The 15,238-nt window shown below is 47.6% G+C and overlaps 1 protein-coding gene across 2 annotated transcripts; it reads left to right on the top strand.

The window, feature by feature from the left end:
• Positions 1-256: 256 nt before the first annotated feature.
• On the top strand, positions 257-5,054 carry LOC127335983 (anthocyanin regulatory R-S protein). Of its 2 annotated transcripts, none has more exons than XM_051362722.2 (9): positions 257-376; positions 611-774; positions 853-1,107; positions 1,209-1,305; positions 1,478-1,492; positions 1,609-1,665; positions 3,600-4,244; positions 4,315-4,716; positions 4,798-5,054. In XM_051362722.2, exons 2-9 carry the CDS (start codon positions 629-631, stop codon positions 4,867-4,869), a joined length of 1,689 nt encoding a protein of 562 aa, XP_051218682.1. In that variant the 5' UTR covers positions 257-376; positions 611-628; the 3' UTR covers positions 4,870-5,054. The 2 variants fall into 2 exon arrangements, with proteins under 2 accessions (XP_051218682.1, XP_051218683.1); XM_051362723.2 differs by having other exon boundaries at positions 4,327-4,716; positions 4,798-5,053.
• The last annotated feature ends 10,184 nt before the right edge of the window (positions 5,055-15,238 follow it).

Here is a 15,238-nt window from a genome sequence, read left to right as displayed (position 1 = left end):
AAACTGTTCCGCGAGTTTGAGAAATAAAAGAGAGCTGGCATGACACGTGCCCTTGGAGTAAAGTATGATCGATTAACGGGGAAAAAGAAGCAACACATACTACACAACCCTGAAAGTAGCATCCATAAATATATGTTAGTGTAACGGTATTTGAACGTACAGTGCTTTGCTATTGTGTACTGATGTCGCAGTCGTTGCTCCGTCTGCTGAAAGATCTATATAGCATGCCTTGGATTCTTGGTACATTTGCATACATAGTAGCTCCATCTTCCTCTGCGACGAAAGGTTGCCAATGGTCTCCTGGCTTCTTGGTCTCCAGAGCTCAACTAAAGCTCAACTCCAGCCCCTTTAGTTGGAGCTCTGTCTTCTATTCTTGGTTAGCTTAACTAGTTTCACTCTCTTAATTACTTTCTTCCTTCTACTTACTCTAGTACGAAAATTGCTATTTGTACTCTCTTTGAGAAATATGTCCACAAGGTTGTTAGCACACCAGCATAAACTAAAATTAATTGAGATGATATACTTCCCATACTACCCAACCATACCTTTCTTGATATTGTTTTGCTGCTTTGTCTCTTAGCTTTACCTTCTGATTCTGCTTGATGTGCAGGAAAGAAATAGTGTGGACATGGCACTATCGTCAGCCCCTCTGAGCCAGGAAGAACCCACACCGCCGTCACCGGGGAAGCGATTTAGCAACCAGCTCGCTGCCGCCGTGAGGAGCATCAACTGGACTTACGCCATATTCTGGTCCATGTCTACCAGCCGCCCGGGGTAATAATATCGTTTGATGATCACACAAGCTAGTAACGAACATCTGCCGGCTCCGTTCCTCTTACGTTTGTTTTGCAGATTCCTGACGTGGAAGGACGGGTTCTACAACGGCGAGATAAAGACGAGGAAGATCACCAACTCGACGGACCTTACAGACGACCAGCTCGTCCTGGAGAGGAGCCAACAGCTGAGGGAGGTCTACAAGTCGCTACTCTCCGGCGAATACGACAACCGGGCCAGACGTCCCACTGGCTCGCTTTCGCCGGAGGATCTCAGCGACGCCGAGTGGTACTACACGGTCTGCATGACCTACGCCTTCCGGCCTGGCCAAGGGTTCGTCTAGACTCTGGACTTTCATCTTATCATGATAAGATTTACTGTGCTGCTTAGACTGAGGTATTCAATTTGGTGTTCTGATGTACACGTACGATCAGTTTGCCTGGCAAAAGCTTTGCGACCAATGAACCTATTTGGCTCTGCAACGCTCAGTTCGCGGACACCAAAATCTTCCAACGCGCGCTCTTAGCGAAGGTACGTACGTACGTCTTCAAGCCTCTCTCTTTAATTAATTTTTGCTGCAAGAAACGTCTCTCTCTCTCTCTGGAGAATTTGTACACAGACTATGTTTATGTTATTATGTATGGGGCCGATATATCATGATTTCCACTTTTGCATGGCCATATGCTATCGCCGGCTAATTCAGACCGCGTCTATTCAGGTCAGTATACACTTCATTCATTCTTGCATCACGTCATAATTAGCACTGCATGTCACGTGTTCACCCTTCAGATTTCTGACTACAACTCCATGCTTGTCTTGGGTCACATTTTTCAGACAGTTGCTTGCATCCCATTCATGGGCGGTGTGCTCGAGCTGGGGACGGCTGATCAGGTTGGTTCGTGGGGTTGTGAATATGACTTTCACCTCTTTATTTTTATAACTCTTCCATCCATTAAATCATGTTGTAGTATCTACTGTATATGTGGCTACATGGTGTCTCAGAAACCAGCAAACTATAGCCTTGGGGAAATTTAGTAACGCTCCAACAAACCTCGCAGAAGATAAGGCCCATATGCATGCACGCCAAATGCTGCGAATACAAAAATAAAACTCAGGTGAAAGATACACGAACCCGCATCAAGTCACGCCGACCAAAAGGACAGCTCTACCCGTATTTCAATTTCTAGAAGCCATCAGGTTGTCATTGTGGAGACAACTAGAGAGTAGGGATGTGGCCAGCGAGTAGTGTCGCAAAGCCTTTTAGTGAATGTCTCCGTACACATGACAAATATATCGCTTAGACGTTCATTTTAAAATTTATATGTTCTCATAGAGGGTCACCTACTCCTATATTAGGAGATGCGATGAAAGAGCTGTTGAGAGTGGCTCGGGCCTGAAGCAAGGACACTTCAAAGATCACTCGATGAAAGAATCGCTTGGCTCATATGATGTCACCATGTGGTCACTTCAAAAGCTCTCCTTCTTTCGACGATCTGATCCTTACAAGGGCCCTCAGATCTCAGCACCCGGCTCGAAACCTTACACAGAACCCCTTAGACGTGTGTGCCTATGCCCTTGAGTTTGATTGAAGTGAGAGTGGATGAGGGTACATGCCCATCTGAGCTAGATATAGTCTATGGTGGTTGGACTTACATAATAAATTAGGCTTCTAACAACTTGGACTTTTTTGGGTTGGACTTCTCCTCTTGACGTTTTTTTGTGTTCTCCCTTTGTTTGACTTGTTGACCATGAACGGGTATTTGGATCGTTGTTCACTTGACTTAACTTTGATAATTCGACATGTAGATGCCACATAGAACTAGGCAGGGCCCATGGTGAGGTCAGATACCCCGTAGCAAGAAGATATGAGAACCTCACCATAGGAAATCCCACGGTTGAACTTCACATCCATGTCACCCACATTGGAATTAACGAGTAGAGGGCATTGGACACTTCAAGGCGGCACCTTCAAGACATTGATGGCAGTGAAGTAGTCTCGCTGCTTGTTGATACCGAGGGATCTTTAGTCTTCACCCCAAAGCACCAGGAAGACATGAAGCTCTACGAAGGACGAGAAGAGACCGAAGTGATGCCTTCAAAATGGGAATGATGCCAATGACACTCACCATTGATGACCCCGGCCGCCGCCATACTATGCCTTCCGCCTGCCTAGAACTCACTACCTCTCAGAGACCTGATCATGGATCGTCACATCCATAGCACTAGGTCCATGGACAAACATCGACGCAACTATCGTTTATGACTACCATCGCGACATACAAACTCCACCCGCCACGGAGCCACCGGAACTAGTCGACTTGAACATGCTGATTTTGGCTAGATCAACGAACAAGCACGAACAACAAAATTCTACTTCCAGTGTGTCAATTTACCGGAGGCCATAGGACAGCAGTACTATCGCCAGTAACCGAACATATTGCAAATTACCAAAACATAGTACGTGCCATGTATAGCATACAAAACTGAAAGTTGTGTACTACTATTTCATTAAAATTGTACACGTTCAAAAGGTGCAATTTTTTCCCCAGTAGTAGTATTTGATTATAGGTGACTGAGATTTGAACATTTCATGAAAAATAGGACATCGTAGAGACAGGCTACCAATTGTATAGTGTATACTACTCTCCGCGAGTAGGTAGTAGTATGCTTATTTTCCTGCATTCATTGGACAGACATGAAGACCGGATCCATCCACATGTTATTTTTTATTACTCCTAGTTATTCACCCAATAATTGAAGTGATACTATTATTGCTGATTAATCCATTCAAAACATTGAAAAGGTGGTTCCGATGGATTTGCTAGGTTTTGGAGGACACCGACATGGTGAACCGGATCGGCACATCTTTCTGGGAGCTACGGTTTCCGACATGCTCGGAGGTGGAGGAGCTGAGCTCCAGCCCATCAGAAAAAGAAACAGAAGAAGCGGATATCGTGTTCGAGGACCTCGACCACAACGTCGCCGAGGCGACGGCGACGATTTCAGGGGAGATGGGGTGCCTTTCCGACGGCAACCTCGAGAGGATCACGAAGGAGATCGACGAGCTCTACGGCCTGTGCGAGGAGCTGGACGTGCGCGCCCTGGAGGATAACTGGATCATGGACGGGTCCTTCGAGGTGATGTCTTCCCCGGCGCCGCCAGTGCCGGACGCAGGCGGGATCACCGACGATGTTGCCACTTTAAGTAGCTCCGTCGAATCCTCTCGCCCGTCGTGCTTTACGGCCTGGAAGATGTCATCGGACTCGCCGCAAGACGTGGCTGCCGGGGAGTCTCAGAAGTTGCTGAAGAAAGCCGTGGCCGGCGGTGCATGGACGAACGATGATGGTGACGGCACGGTGAGAGCTCAGGAAAGTAACGTCAAGGGTCATGTCATGTCGGAGAGAAGGCGCCGGGAGAAGCTCAACGAGATGTTCGTGATTCTCAAGTCATTGGTCCCGTCCATTCACAAGGTAGGTAGCACACCATCGTAAGAACGACGTCAGTTATACTCGATCGATTGTTTATTTGCTTGCAAACAAGTATTTGTTGCAGGTGGACAAAGCATCCATCCTAGCAGAGACGATAGCCTATCTCAAAGAGCTGGAGCAAAGGGTAGAAGAGCTAGAATCCAGCGGCAGGCCGATCAAGGTAACGACAGGCCTGAGGCGCCATGCCGTCCTCGGGAAGAAGGCCTCGGCCTCGGCTGGATCCAAGAGGAAAGCTTCGGAGCTCGGCGACCTCCCCAAGGAGAAGGAGGACGGCCCGAGCAACGTGGTGAACGTCACCGTGATGGGCAAGGAGGTCCTCCTGGAGGTGCAGTGCCTGTGGAAGGAGCTGTTGATGACACGAGTGTTCGACGCCCTGAAGGCCCTCAGCCTGGACGTTCTCTCCGTCCAGTCGTCGACACCGAATGGTCATCTTGCTCTGAAGATACGAGCTCAGGTCTGCCAGTGGAAATCGAGCTAACGCCCATGGTTATGGTTATTGGTTTACTAATGTAATCTTGTGATTTTTTTACTGCAGTGCGCCGGTTCTGCTGCCGTGGCGCCTGGGATGATCAGCGAAGCGCTTCAGAAAGCTATAGGCAGACGCTGAAAGAATTCTCAAGGCGTGGCGTAACGCTGGTAGTTCTGCTCCTAGTGACTACTTACGATGATGTCTGTGTTTTTCAAATTTGACAAAGAAAATCAGATACTAGTGTGACGTTTGGATTCAGCTGAAATCGAGTGAACAGAGTTAATTCGTCGACACACAATACAGAAGCGCCAGTGCATCCAGCACGGCACGGCTCTCATGTACTAATATTTTTTTTTCACAAAGAGTACACCGATCTATTAATAATCATAAAATTTAAAAGTAATAAAATAATAAATAGATCCTTAGACCGTCTAGTGACTAAAGACAAGAGCGCGGGCAGAAAGACGTGTCGTCGTCCTTGCTCATCCATCACCGTAGCCGGGGAAAAACTGTCGTAGTAGAGACATGTGCATCAGATGACCCAGACCGAAAACTTTTTTTCAAAGGGACATTTTACAGGTGCAAAAGCTACCGCTCACAACCACATGCAGCTCTCGCTCCCGTCCAGCCGTCATTGGAGACATCGTAAGGCAAAGCCAAAGCGGGCAGTGGATCTCCTTGGTCGTTGACTAGGTGGGCTTCGGTGGCGTCCGCTCATGCCTTCTTCGATTACGGTGGTGCGACGTGGTCTAGCGGGTGGCGACGATGTGGTGTTTGCGGCCCCAATGTACCAGCATCCGCGTTTCAGCCTATCATAGACAGCTGCGATAGATACCTAGCGGGCTGGTCTGCCACTCTCCTCACCAAAGGTGGCAGGCTCGTCCTCCTTTCAGCCGTCCTCGATTCTCTACCCACATATTTCATGTCCTCCTTCCTCATACCCATCGCCGTAATAAAAGCAATCGACGCTCGTAGGCGAGCTTTTTTCTGGGCCGCCGAGGAAACGTGCACAGGAGCACAGTGTCTAGTCGCGTGGGATAAACTTTGTATTCCGACAAACCGAGGTGGTCTTGGCGCCAAAAATTTAAATGCACAGAATATTTGCCTTCTTCTGAAATTTTGCTTTAAATTCTTGCATGCAGAAAACCTCCCCTGGAAACAATGGATCCTATCACAATCCCCAAACCCATTTACAGCCTCCACCCACTCATACCTTAGTAGGCTCATAACAAAACATCTTCATATGCTACTACAGATAACCACTTGCACCATCCATAATGGAAAATCTGTTTTCTTTTGGCATGACACTTGGTTGCTACCAGAACCCCTAGCCACTGCATTCCCAGCTCTATACTCCCACCATACCCAAACCCATGCATTGGTGTGTGATATTATGCAACTTGGAATCTCTAACGGCCTGCGTTGTAGACTTACTAATGCTGCGTCAGAGCAACTTGTCTCTCTCTCTCTAATCTGTTGCAGGATGTTACGCTGTCAGAGGCGCAGGACACGAGATCTCTGCTAGATGGCTCCCCCTTCTCCACCAAGGGCGCATACCTCCACCTCCAGTCCCAACTCGAAGACCCAGATGTCTCTCCAATTTGGAAATCAAGAGTTCCCAGGAAGGTGAAGGTGTTTGGGTGGCTCCTCCACCTAAACAGACTCAACACTAGGGCCAACCTGTTGCACAAGCACATCATCGACTCCGCAGCATGCCCAAGATGCCAAGCACAAGTGGAAGACAGAGCGCACTTATTCTTCCACTGCCCATCCTCAGCAGCAATTTGGAGACAGCTCAAAATCAAACCAACTTCAGCAGAACTCACAGATATCTGGGACACAACGCTCCCTAATAACTTACCTCGATCAGTATGGAGCTCCGTTGCCCTAACCATACTTTGGAAGATCTGGGACACAAGGAACGCCAAGGTATTCCGAGATATAGACCACTCTCCTCTCTCGACGGTTAGAAACATTATTTCTGACTTCACGCTTTGGTCCCACCGCTTTAAGCAAGCGGGAAATAGAGTGGACGCCGACCTGTGGCGAGCCCACCTATCCACATGTAACCTTTGAATTCTATGGCAAGTAATATATTCAGGTGGGGATCCTCTCCCCCCCGGTGAAAGCTTCAAAAAAAAAAATGTGGGCCCAAAAGAGTCAGGCGGGCTTCGGCTTCTTTGTGTTGTCGGCTCCGGTGGCGTCTCGCTGAGGTACACCTCGACTTCACTCCCAACACTGGAGCGCTAGGGGCAGCGGTCTCGGACATTGGTAGTAGCAGCGTCCTCTTCCACTGGAGCTGGTCGGTCTGTTTGGTGTTGGTTGTGGCAGATCTTGCGGTCCAACTTCTAGTCCTACCTGCGAGTTGGGGAGGCACGACTGCCAGGAAAAAAATCGAGCTCTGAGTACACTCATGGCGGGCAGTGGCGGCGTCTACAAATCAAACACATCAACTTTGCTCATAATACTCCGAGAAAAACCCTGAGACCCTGTTTGGTACTAGTGTTTTAGTGGGGATTAGTGGGGATAATACCCTAAAGTATTGGGTGAATCTCTGCTGTCACCCAATCCCCACAAAACTCCATCTGTCATCAATCCACCAGGTAGGGTAGAGTATTGGGGACTGAAAAATTACACTAAAATTTGCGGAAAACTGGGATTAAACTCACTCATACTTTAGCATCAAACATGTATTGAAGATAAGTGAAGATTTAAAATTTGAAACGAATTATTCCCGCTAAAATTTTAGTACCAAACAAACCCTGAAGCTGAGTACGGTGGCGATTTGGGTGCCGCTCCGCAGCATTAGGCAGCTTTTTTAGCATGCTAGACGGGAGAGGCAAGTTATGTGAAGCGGTGTTGCGTCTCGCGCGCTGATAACGACGGCGTGGCGCAACGCAAGAGATCTCGTGAGCTCGCGTAGAGACATGATCGATAATCTAGTGCCGTGGCGGCTTCGGCCGGCAGGCCCGGGCGGCCCACGGGACGACCGACCTCTCCGCATGCGGACAGAGCGGAGCGCCCGCGTGCGCCAAGGACGCGGATCGGCTCGCGCACGCCCACGTCGTCCACGGGCTCCTGCCCATACACACCGCCATGTACTCGATCTTGTCCCTTCCACCTCCGGATCCGGCATGGATATGCAACCAAAAACGCGCGCGTCGCCGTCGCTGGGATTGCGCGCGTTTCCGCCCGCGGAGTGTGTGGCTCATGGCGCGCCACCGTCCAGGCGATCGTCTACGCATCCAAGACGTCGTCGTTGCGACTTGCGCGATTCGTTTCGTCGTTTGCATTATTGCGTACACAGTATGTAGATGCATCAACAGCAGCATTATACATGCATGTGGCAGCTAGCCTCTTTTAATTTGCAAAGGCACATATATACAAATGTTATTGTTTTCTCTTCAGATCCGACTGCTCACGGGTCGACATGTTTTCTGAGATATATGCTACCCCTCCGTTTCATAGTAGGTGTCGTAGCTTGGGAAAACTGCAAACGGATGCCGAGCTGCATGTAGCTCATTATTTTTAAAAGTTCGTAAATTATAGTCACATTTTGTGTAGCCTAAAGTACTAAGAATTTTACATTGAGATTTTGCATGTTTGTAGATTTCATCATTAGCTACATCAAGAATTTTTTTCAGAATTTTGTGAAACTTAAAATATGATTTCTGAATTTTTGAAAATAAAAAGCTACATGTAACTCGGCCTCCATTTGTTCACTCTCACTTGTAGCTTGGTCATATTTAGTCTAGATACGCAGCCTGTATCTAGACGTGTTTCACTGCATAGGATTTCTCATATATCCATTTTTAAGTCTACGCTAACTAATTTGGAACCAAGGTTGAATTAAAACAAAGAAAACAAGCGATTTTGCATTACAAATACTCAATCCGGTAATTTTTAATTGACTCGAATTTAGTACTCACTTCGATTCATATTACTTAATGCTAAAATGAGTGTATCTAGAGATACATCTATTTTAGCATCAAGTAATATGAATCGGAGAGAGTACAAAGTTGTACTAAATCCGAGTTTAAAAGAGACCGGCGAAAGTACATAAGAACAACAGCCTCTAAAACAACTGTTTTTCGAGCTGCATTCCAAAACGATTGTTCACAATTATTAAAGAGTGCAACTGGTTCATGACAAAACATTATTGCATAGCGAAACCAATAGAATGAAGCGGTTTCAAATCAATGTACAAAAAGAATTTAAGCATATATGTAAAATTTCAAACAATACACTTGAACATTTTCGCAATGTGCACAATGGGTATCACAAAAAGAAAGGAAAACAGGTGATCATAAATCATGTGTCAAACTGTTCATGTTTTCTTAGGGGATCAAACTGTCAATAATAAATGATAGCTCAGCAAATTCTGAATTTTGCATTTTTTTAATAGAGAGAGCAGTTGAAGCTTTATTGCATAATGTTTATGGGAATACAGAGGTGATCCGGAGGATAATGAGCCACACATGGCAACCAACATCAGGAGCGGTGCCATTTTAGCTAGTCTATGAGTTTCCCTATTCGCTTCACACCGTTCGTGTCCTTAGTCTGATTCCTGGAACTTCGATCTGTATTGGGATATGTCACGCAATATCGTACCACTCTTGCCATTGATTTCCTTCACTACTCAAAGACAATCTGGCGTCGTTCTGAATTTTGAGCCCCCAGCTCGCCGATGGAGTGCATCCCAGGCCCAGGGGCTACCAGGGCCGGGCCACGTGAGCTCCAAGGCCGACGTGCTGGACCATTGTCCCAGGGCCCAGAACGCCCATACACACCGCCATGTACTCTTGTCCATTCCACCTCCGGGTCCGGCATGGTCGCATGAATGCAACCAAAACGCGCGCGTCGCCGTCGCTGGGATTGCGTTTCCGCCCGCAAGGTGTGTGGCTCATGGCGCACCACCGTCCACGCGATCGTCTACGCATCGAAGACGTCGTCGTTGCGACTTGCGCGATTCATTTCGTCGTTTGCATTATTGTGTACACAGGCGGCGGCGGAGGATCTACCCGCCCCGCTCCGAGCAGCCGCCCCCGGATCGCCGCACCTCAGCCGCCGCTGCTGCCGGCCTCGGCCCCGGCCCCGGCCTTGGCCTTGGCCTCGGCTTCGGCCCCGGCCCGGCCACAGCCCCGGCCCCGGCCTCGGCCACGGCGGTGGTGGCGGCGCCCCTTCCGTCGAACGATGAGGGGGAGGATCGGGTTTCCACGGTGGCGTCCCATGGGAGGTGATGAAGCGCCGGTGGAGGAAGCCGGGAGGCACGGCTATTTGGCCGGGGCCTGATGCTCTCCGTCGGTAGCCATGGAGGATTCGGTGGAGCGGTGGCGGCCTCCGCCCCCGGACGGTTCAGCGGTGGTATGCATGATCGGCGCCGCCGTCTTCTTCCCTGGTGATCCGGCAGGAGGGACTGGCGGCGTGGGGACTGCTGGTCTTGCTTTGTTTTGGTGACGGTCCTCGGGTGTCTCGCAAGCGAAGATGAAGATCTACCGGAGGTCAGTTTGCTTTGATCTGGCTGGAGAGATGAGTTCCGGAAAGCTCCGCTGGCGAATGGAACAGTGCATATTTTGCCTGCAGTTTGCTGGATCGGGTGGTATTCGGTCGCGCGCACCCATGTTTTTATTCCGACCGTTTGGTTCCGGAGGGAGCGCAGCGAAGCTATATTCTGTGTTGACATCTGGTGACTTTTTGGTCCATGGTGAAGTCAGAAGAAGGAATATCATGAAGGCCGGATTGGTGGACTGACTAAAGGAGGTTCGAGTCAACGTGATGCTGAGGGATCTGCTTGGCGTTCCGGGCTTGCAGCAGTGGTATGCATGTGGGGGCGGTAGCACAGGGGAAGTTCGGAGTCTTACCTCTCAGGGTGAAAACCCAAGGTCTGGCCTTAACTGGTTGTGCCTGGCAATGTTCTTGTTGGAGGCATTGTTTTGAGAGTGGGGACTATCTTCAGGGAGAAATCCTAAGACCTTTGGTCGGGCGACGACGGTGCTGGTGCACTGTTTCCTTCTTGGAGGCGTCGCTTTTGGAGAGTCTGTACTTCAGGTGTTGTCACGGTGGTGGTTGTATTGATGTTGCTAGGTCTAGAAGGCTGTAGCGGGACTTTTATTTTTTAGTTTTCTTTTCTCTTTTTTGGCTGTGTGCATCCGTACTGCCATAAGGGTCGGGCGTTGTTGCAGAGGCTGGGTGTAATTGGTATCTTTTGATATTAATATATTCCCTTTATCGAAAAAATGTAGATGTAGGTTGGTGGAGAGCAAATTATTATGAAGAATGATCTAACCATCAACAGCAGCATGCATGCATGTGGCAGCTATCCTCTTTTAATTTCCAAAGGCACATATATACAAATATTATTGTTTTCTCTTTAGATCCGACTGACATGTTTTCTGAGATATATGCTGCTCCCTCCGTTTCATATTAGGTGTTGTAGCTTGGTCTTATTCGATATAGATATATGTAGCATGTACGGTACATTATAAATTGGCTGATTAATCGACATATATGCCATTTTTAATTTTTTTTAATAAAACTACTGTTAAAATAATATTTGCTCCATATGATGCTTATATTTGTTAGAGAATTTTTTTTTGCCTTGCGCCTCGCCCAGGCTTCGATTAGTTCCTGGGTTCGCCACTGCATGTACCTAGACGTGTTTCAGTTGATAGGTTCGCTCAGTTTCCTTTTAAGTCTACGGTAACTAATTTGGAACCAAGGTTGAATTAAAACGAAGAAAACATTCGATTTTGCATTAATACAATCCCCTTTTTCCTGCAAAAGAAAAATAAATACATGAGAACAACAGCTTCTGAAACAACTGTTTTTCGAGTTGCGTTCTAAAATGATTGTTCACGATTATAAAAGAGTGCAACCGGTACATGACAAAAACGTTATTGCATAGCAAAACCAATAGAATCGACAAATCAATGTACAGAAATAATTCAAGCATATATATAAGTAAAAGTCCAAACTACACTTGACCATTTTCGCTACGTGCAATGGGAATCACATAAAAAAGGAAAAGAGGTGATCATCAAACATGTGTCGAACTGTTCATTTTTTCATAGAGAGAACTTCCGAAGCTTTCTTGCATAATGTTCATTGGCATACATAGCTATTGATCTGGAGGATCATTTTTTTTTTGAAACAGAGGTAAAAGCTTTCCCCAATCTATTAATTAAGAAGAAGTTTTACAAGGCCGGCGGCCAAAAGTTACACCACATACGGATTACTCTCCCGGCATCAAAGTATCCAAGCGTTTAGCATCCGCCAACACCCATAAGCGAGCCTCACACTTAACCTTATCTAAAACGACTATTGAAGGAGCATTCTTATTACGAAAAACTCTAGCATTGCGCTCGCACCAAATCTCCCAAGAGACAAGCAAGGTTAGCGAAGCGATGCCTTTGCGACTTGTGGAGGATCCACCCGCCATCATAAACCACCAATCCGCAATATTGTTACCCTCCCAATTGTTAGGGTGAAGATCGGCCAAACCCAACCACTCCTTAACCCGGTTCCAAATGCGCTTGGTGAAGCGGCAATGAACGAAGAGATGATCAATAGTTTCGATGCATTGCTTGCAAAGAGGGCAAAGGCCGCAATTAGGCCAATCACGCTTTTGAAGACGATCCGCCGTCCAAATCCTTTTTTGATACGCTAGCCATGCGAAGAACTTGACTTTGGGAGGCGCCCAAACCTTCCAAATGCATTTGTTCATGGGGGAAGCAATAGAGCCAAGAAATTGAATCTCATAAGCGGACTTAGTAGAATACTCGCCGTTAGCCGTTAGCCGCCACACAATGTTGTCCTCTTGATCAACATGGAGGTCAATTTGCGCAATGAGCGAGCAAAGATCGACAAATTGGGAGAGATGGTCCAAAGAGAAGGGTAGCGTCAAATCAATCTTGGCAATCCAACTTTGCTCATGCAAGGCTTGCGCAACCTTCCAATTCTTCCTCTTGGAGGAAGCGTAGATGAGGGGCGCCACATCAATCGGCTTCCTCCCATTCAACCAAGGGGCATGCCAAAAGGGGGTCTTTTTTCCATTCCCTAGGGTGATGGTAGTAGATGCGTAGAAGATATCCATATCGTCGCTAGTGCATGGGTTGCCTAAGCCGGCCCAAATCTTGCCCGGGTTCTTCCATTCAAGCCAACGCCAACGAAGCCGAAGAGCCGTCGCAAACTTGCCCATATGAAGCACTCCAAGGCCACCAAGCTTCTTGGGACGGCACACGGCCTCCCAATTTACCTTGCATTTGGCCCCGGTCGTAGTTTCTTTGGCGGACCAAAGGAAAGCCCTCTCGATCTTGTTGATGAAGTTCATGGTCTCCGGAGGTATGTTTAGAGGAGTTAGGTGGTAGATGGCTTGTGAGGCAATGACCGACTTGACCAAGGTTGTTCGGTCGGCCGTGGTGACGAACTTTCCATTCCAAGTCTCTCCAAGACGAAGGTATGATGAGCACAGCAGGAAGTTTTCCCTCAGTAAGAAACCAAGATTTATCGACCAGTAGGAGAAAAACGTTCTCTCCCGAAGTGTTGCGAACCAACTCGTGGCAGGGCGCACTGCCGGCGTCAGCAGCAACATGGAGACCTGCACACAAACAACCAAGTACTTTGTCCCCAACTTTCAGCGAGGTTGTCAAGCTCACTGGTTTTGCTGAAAACAAAGGATTAAACGAACCGTGTGGAAAAAGAATTGTTTGCATAGAACAGAACAGAAAAATGTTGTAGAAGATTGCAATTAAAAGAAGAAGGACCGAGGTCCACAGTTCACTAGAGGCGCCTGCTGGCGTGTAGTTGACGTGGGAGATAGAAATCTTTGTGGTGTAACTTTTCTTCAGGTCCCCGGCAACGGCACCAGAAAATAGTCTTGATGCGCGTGAGACACACGTCCGTTGGGAACCCCAAGAGGAAGGTGGGATGTGCACAGCAGTAAGTTTTCCCTCAGAAAGAAACCAAGGTTTATCGAACCAGGAGGAGCCAAGAAGCACGTTGAAGGTTGTTGGTGGCGGAGTGTAGTGCGGCGCAACACCAGGGATTCCGGCGCCAACGTGGAACCTGCACAACACAACCAAAGTACTTTGCCCCAACGTAACAGTGAGGTTGTCAATCTCACCGGCTTGCTGAAAACAAAGGATTAAACGTATTGTGTGGAAGATGATGATTGTTTGCGAAGAACAGTAAAGAACAATTGCAGTAGATTGTATTTCAGATGTAAAGAATAGGACCGAGGTCCACAGTTCACTAGTGGTGTCTCTCCCATAAGATAAACAGATGTTGGGTGAACAAATTACAGTTGGGCAATTGACAAATAAAGAAGGCATAACAATGCACATACATATATCATGATGAGTACTATGAGATTTAATCAGGGCATTACGACAAAGTACACAAACCGCTATCTAGCATGCATCTATGCCTAAAAAGTCCACTTTCAGGTTATCATCCGAACCCCTTCCGGTATTAAGTTGCAAGCAACAGACAATTGCATTAAGTATGGTGCGTAATGTAATCAACACAAATATCCTTAGACAAAGCATCGATGTTTTATCCCTAGTGGCAACAGCACATCCACAACCTTAGAACTTTCTCACATCGTCCTGCATTTAATGGAGGCATGAACCCACTATCGAGCATAAATACTCCCTCTTGGAGTCACAAGTATCAACTTGGCCAGAGCCTCTACTAGCAACGGAGAGCATGCAAGAACATAAACAACATATATGATAGATTGATAATCAACTTGACATAGTATTCAATATTCATCGGATCCCAACAAACACAACATGTAGCATTACAAATAGACGATCTTGATCATGATAGGCAGCTCACAAGATCTAACATGATAGCACAATGAGGAGAAGACGACCATCTAGCTACTGCTACGGACCCATAGTCCAGGGGTGAACTACTCACACATCGATCCGGAGGCGATCATGGCGATGAAGAGACCTCCGGGAGATGATTCCCCTCTCCGACAGGGTGCCGGAGGCGATCTCCTGAATCCCCCGAGATGGGATTGGCGGCGGCTGCGTCTCTGGAAGGTTTTCCTTATCGTGGCTCTCGGTACTGGGGGTTTCGCGACGAAGACTTTAAGTAGGCGGAAGGGCATGTCAGGAGGCGTCACGAGGGGCCCACACAGTAGGCCGGCGCGGCCAGGGCTTGGGCCACGCCGCCCTGTTATGTGGGCACCTCGTGGCCCCACTTCATTTCCTCTTCGGACTTCTGGAAGCTTCGTGGAAAAATAGGACCCTGGGCGTTGATTTCGTCCAATTCCGAGAATATTTCCTTACTAGGATTTCTGAAACCAAAAACAGCAGAAACAAAGAATCGGCTCTTCGGCATCTCGTCAATAGGTTAGTGCCGGAAAATGCATAATAATGACATATAATGTGTATAAAACATGTGAGTATCATCATAAAAGTAGCATGGAACATAAGAAATTATAGATACGTTTGGGACGTATCAAGCATCCCCAAGCTTAGTTCCTACTCGCCCTCGA

The sequence above is a fragment of the Lolium perenne genome, chromosome 2, assembly GCF_019359855.2.
Source record: "Lolium perenne isolate Kyuss_39 chromosome 2, Kyuss_2.0, whole genome shotgun sequence".
Taxonomy (NCBI): domain Eukaryota; kingdom Viridiplantae; phylum Streptophyta; class Magnoliopsida; order Poales; family Poaceae; genus Lolium; species Lolium perenne.
Note: the sequence above shows the minus strand (reverse complement) of the source record. Positions and strands in the feature narration are given on the sequence as shown.